Below are 8,545 nucleotides of genomic sequence, written 5' to 3'. Positions count from 1 at the left end.
GTCAGGCTTAAAGGTTTTCTAAATAGTGTGTGTGGTACTAGAAAGGTGCTGTATAAAGTCAGCATCAGTATTAAGCTCGTGGACTCTGTAACGAAATAATATAGACATTTATTGAAAATGAATATAAAAATCTGGCCTAGAGAGACCAAAATGAAAATATGCAATATTTTTAATTTAAGATAGTCAAAAGTGTGTTTAAAAAAAAAAAAAAAAACTCTACACACTGTTTAAGACGAGTATGTGTAAGGTGTAAGAAGTCTTCTTTTATGTGCTGTACATATGTCATTATTTTATTAATTTATTTAGTATTTAAATTTATTTATTTTTGATGATACATATTTATGGGGTACAGAGTTGACTATCAGTATTTGTGTACAGTATTTGACGATCAAATCAATATTATTAGCATGTTCATCATTACAAATTGTAATTATTCTTTGTGTCCCTAAAACAGCCTTATTGAAGTATAATTTACATACCATTAAGTTCATCCATTTTAAGAAGTGTAGAATTCAATGATTTTTTAAAATATATAGAATTGTGCAGCCATCACCACAATCCAACTTCAGGACATTTGCACCACTCCAAAAAGATCTCTTGTGACAATTTGCAATCCATCCCCCTTACCACCACCTGCGTAGTTTAAAATTTTTCTAGTACATACACTTAAAAAGCAAACAGATAAAACAGGTACAATTTTAAATGTTTTATTTAACTACACAAACCCGAAATATTATCATTTGAATATTCAATCAATGTAAAAATTGATGAAATGTTTTACATTCTCTTGTTCCATACTATATAGTGTGTTGGGGGGGGTTATTTGTTTTGGGGTTTTTTAGCAGCTGGCAGCTATGGGGATCTCAACCCTTGACTTTGGTGTTACCAGCACCATGCTCTAACCAAGTGAGCTAACCGGCCAGCCCCACTATACAGTTTTTGGAATTCAGTGTGAATTTGAACACTCCCAGCACCTCTCACTTGGGACAGGCCACATTTCTAAGGCTTCAGTAGTCACATGTGACCAGTGGCCACCATATCGGAAGGCACAGAACTAGAGCGTGGTTCTCAAAGTGGGGTCTCTGGACCACCAGCGTCAATATCACCTGGGAACTTGTTAGACATTATCAGACCCCAGCCCAGACCTGTGCATGAGAAACTCGAGTGGTGGGACCCAGCAATGTGTGTTTTACAAGCTCTCCTGGTGATTCTGTCACCTGCTTAAGTCTGAGAACCACCGGGAAAAATTTATAGAAAAACTAAATAGGTAGAAGGCTAGAGAGCGAGGAAGGCATTCATTGATTCTTTCTTTTTAAATTTCTTTTAATTATGGTAAAGTACACATCGCATGAAATTTATCTTTTTAACCATTTTAAAGTGTACAGTTCAGTGTCATCAAATACATTTACACACAGTGTTGTGCAGCCGTCACTACTATCTAGTTTCAGAAGGTCTTCATCACGCCAAGTGGAAATCCCATTTCCATTAAGCCGTCCACTCATTTTCTATTAGGGGGCTCAGAGAAAGTCTTATTGAGCCGATGTGGGAGGAAGCCGTGAATGAACCAAAAGTCATTTCACCAGTCCCCCATCTATGGACACTTAGGTTGTTTCCCATCCTTGCTAGCCCAAACAGGGCTACCGCAGCAAGCATCTTTATATGTATTTCTTTGCACACACAGGCAAGCACGTACATGTAGGGTAGTTCCTATAAAGGGACCTACCCTGTTACCCTAAATGCTGCAACAGGGCTGGCCAGTTCGCTCACTTGGGAGAGTGTGGTGCTGGTAATACCAAGGCCACGGGTTCAGATCCCTGTACCGACCAGCCACCAACAAATAAAAAAAAAAAGGAATGCTATATCAATTGATGTATTTTAGTACTTAACTTGATTCTATTTAACTTGTTACCCAAGTTATGCACGATCATGGAGGAAGATGTAAAAAGTGTATATAAATCGAGGAATGAAAAGGACAAAACCAGCCCTCCCATCTCACCCTTCACAGCGCCCCCACATTCAGGGAGAATCATACTTTGCACCGTGGCACTGAGGCAGCCCCACTTCTGGGGGTGGGCGCCATGGGGTCCAGTTGCATCTCCAACCCCCCCTCTCCCCTGCCCAGGGCCTTCCTCCGGATGCTCTTTCCCGAGAAGCTGGATATCGACAAGAAGGGCCGCCCCAGCACCGCCGGCTCCAAGATCAAGGTGGGGCTGGGGTCTTTCCGTCTCTATGGATTCGACTACTCTAGGGACCTCATAGAAATGGGCAAGGGGGAGTTGGACATAAGGGGGCCTGGGTCCCACCCTGCCCAGCCTCCTGACTCCATTTCTCTCCTCATTCCAATGTCTGTCTCGCCTCCATGCCCAGGGCCTCTGCCTGTGTCTGTGGTATCCTCTGTCCAGCGGGGTCTTTCTACAGATCTGGTTTAGGGGGCTTGGACCAGTTTCCTTGGTGTGGCCTTCAACTCCCTAAATCCAGACGTGAACCACCATCCTAGTCAATTTTTTTTTTTTTTTTTTTTTTTTGGATCTTTTGGTCATTTGCCACTTTTTTTGAAATCATGGCAAAACATATATAACATAAAATTTACCATCTGAACCATGTTTAGTGCACAGCTCGGTGGCATTAAGCACATTCACATGGCTGTGCAGCCATCGCCACCATCATCTCCAGAACTTTCTCGTCTTCCCAAACTGAAACTCTGTCCCCATGAAACACTCATTCCCCAGCCCCTGGCACCTGCCATTCTACTCTCTGTCTCTGTGGACCTGACGACTCTAGGGACCTCCTGTGAGTGGAATCACACAGCGTTTGTCCTTGTATGACTGGCTTATTTCACTGAGCACAGTGTCCTCACGGTTCATCCACGTTGCAGCACGTGTCAGAATCTCCTTCCTTTTTAAGGATGAATAATACTTCACTGTTCGGATGGACCACACTGTGTTTGTCAATGGACACTTGGGTTGTTTCCACCTCTTGGCTGTTGTGCATAATGCCTCTAAGAACATGGGGTCCCATCCTAATAATACTTTAATAACCATTTACTGAGCTCTTACTCAGTACTGGCAGCAAACACAGGACACTGCACACATGAGGAACTAGCTTAGCCCCACCTGGCAGGTGGAGAGACCAAAGCTCACAGAGGGATGGTCATTCACCCAGGTCACACAGAGCCTCAGTTCACACCTGGGGCTCTCCTGCTGCCCCTCCCCCTCAGTCCTCCCACCTGGAGAAATTTCCTTTCTGGTCCCCCGCTTTTCCCCTGAGCAACTAAAATGCACATCCCAAGGCTGACCTCTCAGGCACACACGTGATGCTCTACTTCCAAAATACCCATCCACCGCGAAGAACAGGCAGGAATGTTCTGAGCAACATGTTCTCCTGAGTGCTCTGTTACTCAGTCAATGAACATTTACTGAGCACTTACTATGTGCCAAGCTAAGCGATGAGCGTGGCAGACATGAGAGGTCCTAGTCTAGGGGACAAGGGTCGGGGAGACACACAATATCAGTCCCACGTGGTGAGTGCTAATGTCCATGTGCACAGACCAGGACACCTGGCCCTGTGGTTCAGCTGGAACCAGCTCCCATCCCCCACCCCCAGTGTGTCTCTGTATCCAGGGAGGGGAGAAGGGAGGAGCCAGAGGGTCTCATCTATGTCCCGCCCCTCAACCCCACCTTCTCCTCCACCTCAGAAACAAGCCAATGACCTGGTGGCCACGCTGAAGAGATGCACACCCCACTACATCCGCTGCATCAAACCCAATGAGACCAAGAAGCCCCGAGACTGGGAGGAGAGCAGGTGACCCCAGACTGACCCCCTGCTCCTGGACCCAGCCCAGCACTAACCCAGGCTGACTCCTGGAACCACCACAAAACCCCTCAGCGTCCAACAGTTACACCTAGAACTGACCAAGATCCCCAAACCCCCAGCATGACCCCACACTGACCCACAGGATGACCCAGGGATTAGCACAGTCCCCCCAATTCCTCACACCCTATCCCCAGAACTGACCCCAGAACTGACTACCAGGACAAACATAGACTCCTCCCCCAAGGCCCAACCCCACAGAACTGATTCCCAAGCTGACCCCTGAAGCCCCCCCAAGACCTCAGAAATCACCCCCAAACTGACTTGCCCCAGCATGAATCCAGATCCTCCAGGCCCCAGGTCTGCCCTTTCCAACCCCCTCCCAGCAGCACCCCGTCCCTGCAGGGGACTCAGGCTGCTTTCCCCAACAGGGTCAAGCACCAGGTGGAATACCTGGGCCTGAAGGAGAACATCAGGGTACGCAGGGCAGGCTTCGCCTACCGCCGCCAGTTCCCCAAGTTCTTGCAGAGGTGAGGCGCCCTAACCGCCCCCATCAGAATGACCAGCCGGCCCTGTCTGCGCCAAACCCTCCCACACCCTGGCCCTCTGCCTCCAGGTATGCCATTCTGACCCCCGAGACGTGGCCACGGTGGCGTGGGGACGAACGTCAGGGGGTCCAGCACCTGCTTCGGGCGGTCAACATGGAGCCCGACCAGTACCAGATGGGGAGCACCAAGGTCTTCGTCAAGAACCCGGAGTCGGTGAGTGTGTGTGTGTGACAGACAGACAGAAACAAAGACACAGAGAGTCAGAGAGAGAGGGGAGAGAGGGACAGAGACAGACAGACAGACAGAAACAGACAGGTGGACGGAGGGGGGAAGAGAAACAGACAGAGGGAGGAGAGAGAGAAAGTAAAAAGAAAAAGAGAAATGAGAGAGACAGAGATTGAAAGACAGAGCGATAGAGACCAACCCGCGTGACCTCCGGTCCTTCAGGCCACCCTGTGACATTGGCTGGGTTTCCTCACCCCTCTGAGCCTCAGTTTCCCCATGTGGGAAGCGAGAGCCACCCTGCAGGACTGCGGTAAGGATTAGACAAAACAGGAAGCTCAGTGCCTGGCACATAGTAGGTGCTCAGAAAAAACTACATCAGCCGGACAGCTCTTGGTGGCCAGGAAGGCAGGAGGAGGAACACGTGGCCGCCTGTGGGGACAAGTCCCCTGGAAGGGATGAGGGACCACAGCTTATCCAGAAGGGTCTTTTCTTCCCTTTTCCTTCCCCCTTCCTTCCTCCCACCTCTTTCTTCCATCTTCATTTCCTTCTTTCCTTTTTCCCTCCTTCATTCCTTCATTTATGAGCACATTGAGCTCCTGGGCCTGAGACTAATGTCAAAGTGGAAATTTTCTTATTTTAAGACCTGCCTCAGGCCCTGATGTATCAAAAACAAACCTCCGCCTACATCCTCTTGTATAAATAATCCCCCCGGGGCGGTCTCGTCTGCTCTTAGTCTTTTATCAAAAGGCTGGGAGCCCACTGTCTTTGTGCTGTCTCTGCTTTCAGGGAAAAAAACAAAGCAACAAGAACAAGAACCAAAAAACTAACTAGGACAGGGAATCCCCTAAGGGCTTGCCCGCTTCTTTATTTTTATTTATTGATTGATTGATTGATTGATTGCAGCTGGCCAGTAAAACTTTGAGGGAGCAGCTGGCCTTGACCTTGGTGATGGCCTAATTCTAACAGAGGACAGGAAAGCAAATGGGGAGACCCTGTCTTGAACCCTAGGTTCCCGCAGCTTGGGACAAGCAGATATACCTGGAAAAGATGTGCAGTGGTGGAGGCCAGGATCAGGGCCAGCCGAGTGTCTGTCACCTGCATAACCATAGCACCTGCACTATTAGCACGTGAGAGACTTTATGAAGTCATCCAGAAGATTGTTGAGATGCTTCCCTTTATATTACCGTAACTTAAGAGTAACTATTCTCTCACCAAACCAAAAATATCACACAGTTGGAGGGTGACTCTAGAGATTTCGTAGCTACAAAAACGGTCTGTTTTGGGAGGTCAGCACCTACCAAATTTGTCTGCTCCTACCTCCTAGATCTTTTCCCCACAGATGCACTTTGTTCCAAGAAATAAAAACAGTATGGAATCACATTCAAAGTAGATATTATTACTGAAACTTATCACAGACCAAAATTGTTCATGGCTAAAACTGTACCTGGGACTATTTAATTTGTAACAGAGAAGAAAATAAAGGAGAGAGGGAGGAAAAGAAAAAGGCGAGAACAAAAGAGAAAGAGAGAATCCCATTTGGGTAGTTACTTGCAGATTGCAAAATGTGACTCTGAAATAGACAGGCTGGCTCAGCTGGTTGGAGTGCAGTGTTATAACACCAAGGTCAAGGGTTTGGATCCCCATACTGGCCAGCTCCCAAAAAATCCCCCCAAAAAACTAGTACTGGCAAAGACTACATAAGGTAAAATTAAATTTTGACAAAAAAGTCTGCAGATTTTAATTTGGGGAAGATGGACTGGGCAGAATAATGAAATTTACAATGGCAGAAGCTTGGTGGTAAAATTTTACAAGGACAAAAAAAAAAGACTGAATATTTACATAGGGATAAAAACAGATCCTGATGAAAATAATTTTAGTAAAATAAAAATTAAAAAATGGAAACAAGGGGCTAGCCGGTTAGCTCAATTGGTTAGATTGTGCTGCTGATAACATCAAGGTTCAGGGTCCAATCCTTGTACCAGCCTGTCACCAAAAAAATGTAGAAATGGTTCAACTGTGCTATATAAAAAATTTATCAAGGAATTAAATTAGCTTAACAGAATTAAGGTTTTCCCGACCAAAGATGCACTTATGTTGGGATGATTCTGATTTGGATTTTGTTTCTTATAAACATGGGCTCAAAACGTCCCTGAATATCCTACCCATCTGTTGGCTTATCATGATCCTAGGTGTATTAGTTTGCTAAGGCTGCTGTAACAAATTACCACCAACTGGATGGCTGAACACAATAGAAACTAATTCGCCTACAGCGCTGGAGGCCACAGGTCCAAAATCAAAGTGTCAGCAAGGTCATGCTCTCTCTGGAAGCTCTAAGAAGGAATCTTTCCTTACCTCTCCCTAAATTCGGATGGTTGCCAACAATCTTGAGCGTTCTTTATAGATGCATAGCTCCAATCTCTGCCTCCATCTTCACATGGCCATGTCCCCTCTGTGTATCTGTGTCCAAATGTCCCTCTTTTGGGGGGAGGGAAAGGAGTATGGCCAGTATGGCAGTATGGGGATCCAAACCCAACTTTGGTGTTATAACACCATGCTCTAACCAACTGAGCTAACCGACCAGCTCCAAATTTCCCTCTTATAAAGGATACCCGTCATATTGGATTTAGGTTCACTTTAACTTGATTACACCTGCTAAGACCTTATTTCCAAATAAGGTCCCATTCATAGGTTCTGGGTGGCATGAATTCAAGGGAAGCACTGTTCAACCCAGTATACCAGGATAAGCTCTGATTTATTTAGGTGTCCCTTCCCTTAAGCCCACCCACCCCAGCCCTCCACAGCATAAAGGAGATGCATTTCAAACTTTATAAACAGGAAGATGCATTTCCCAAATTGAACACGGATCCTCTTCACTGGGCAAAAATAACAAGGTTGGGGGCACTTGTCCCACCCACCTTGAACAGAGAAGGGAGACCTTGAACTGACCAACCCAGTTCTGTGTGGCTGGTCTTCCTTTATTTACACCCGTAGTCCTCTCAGAACACCACAGAATTTATGTCTGGAGGCCTTGTAAGTGCATTGTCTCCAGAATTCTTTTACACTTGCAGGGAACCCTCGGGTTCCTGGGGGACATCAGTTTGAAAACCACCTTGATCGCACCAGGGCTCTTAGCAGTGATGTGATATTTGTGTATCTGAGACATCCCTCTGGGTGAAGTGCTAATTATTTTTCTAAGCAAAGCCCAATTTTATCGCTGTACCTTTTATCACTAAATTTCTCTTTGAATTAGATTGTTTCCCAGGCATCTGTCCTACTCCAATTGATTATTCTATTCTCTGGCCAACACTCCATTGTTTTTATTACTGTAGATTTATAATATTTTAATATCCAATAGGTTCTTCTCCTTGATAAGTTCGCCTGTTATTATTCTAAATGAATAGACATTCCTCACAGCATTTAGACCCTCACTTGCTCAAATACAGTTTATTCTCTAAGTCCCCTCTGGGCCTAGACTCTTGCAACTCAAAAACCTTTACTCTGCTTTCTGCAAAAGCTTCCTTCCAAGGACTGGCATGTACAGTTGTGCAGGTTGTACACTGCACAACCACATGGTTACCAGTCACATCATAGTCCTATACATCAGATTTTCATATTTACTTTATTGGTTTTCTGAGATGCACACTGGTTCCCATTTCTACCATGTCTGAAACTGGGGTGCACCTCACATAAATGGTATGCATTAGCTTCATTAGTAGTGTAAGAAACCATGATGTTACACTGGCAGGACCACAAAGCTAGTAAGTAGCAGAGCTGGGGTTTGAAGCCAGCGAGACAAGCCCACAGTTATATAAAGCAGAAATGTGTAGCCCATATTAGGAAGGACCCTGGGTCCAGTCATTTAAAGGAAGAAAAAATTTTAGGGCCGGCCCATGGCTCACTCGGGAGAGTGCAGTGCTGATAACACCAAGGCCACCGGTTCAGATCCCTATATAGGGATGGCC

At 45.9% G+C, this 8,545-nt stretch overlaps 1 protein-coding gene across 1 annotated transcript in view; it reads left to right on the top strand.

The window, feature by feature from the left end:
* The first annotated feature begins 2,078 nt into the window (after positions 1-2,078).
* The window catches only part of MYO1F (myosin IF), a 13,583-nt gene continuing 7,116 nt past the window's right edge, over positions 2,079-8,545 (top strand). Inside the window, exons 1-4 of the mRNA XM_008583940.1 lie at positions 2,079-2,204; positions 3,695-3,801; positions 4,242-4,340; positions 4,427-4,571. Of these exons, the coding sequence (XP_008582162.1) occupies positions 2,079-2,204; positions 3,695-3,801; positions 4,242-4,340; positions 4,427-4,571 (477 nt within the window). The remainder of the gene's footprint in view (positions 2,205-3,694; positions 3,802-4,241; positions 4,341-4,426; positions 4,572-8,545) is intronic.

Source organism: Galeopterus variegatus, unplaced genomic scaffold, assembly GCF_000696425.1.
Source record: "Galeopterus variegatus unplaced genomic scaffold, G_variegatus-3.0.2 Scaffold3085, whole genome shotgun sequence".
Classification (NCBI taxonomy): domain Eukaryota; kingdom Metazoa; phylum Chordata; class Mammalia; order Dermoptera; family Cynocephalidae; genus Galeopterus; species Galeopterus variegatus.
The sequence above is the reverse complement of the archived record's forward strand: the minus strand, read 5'-3'. Positions and strand labels throughout refer to the sequence as shown.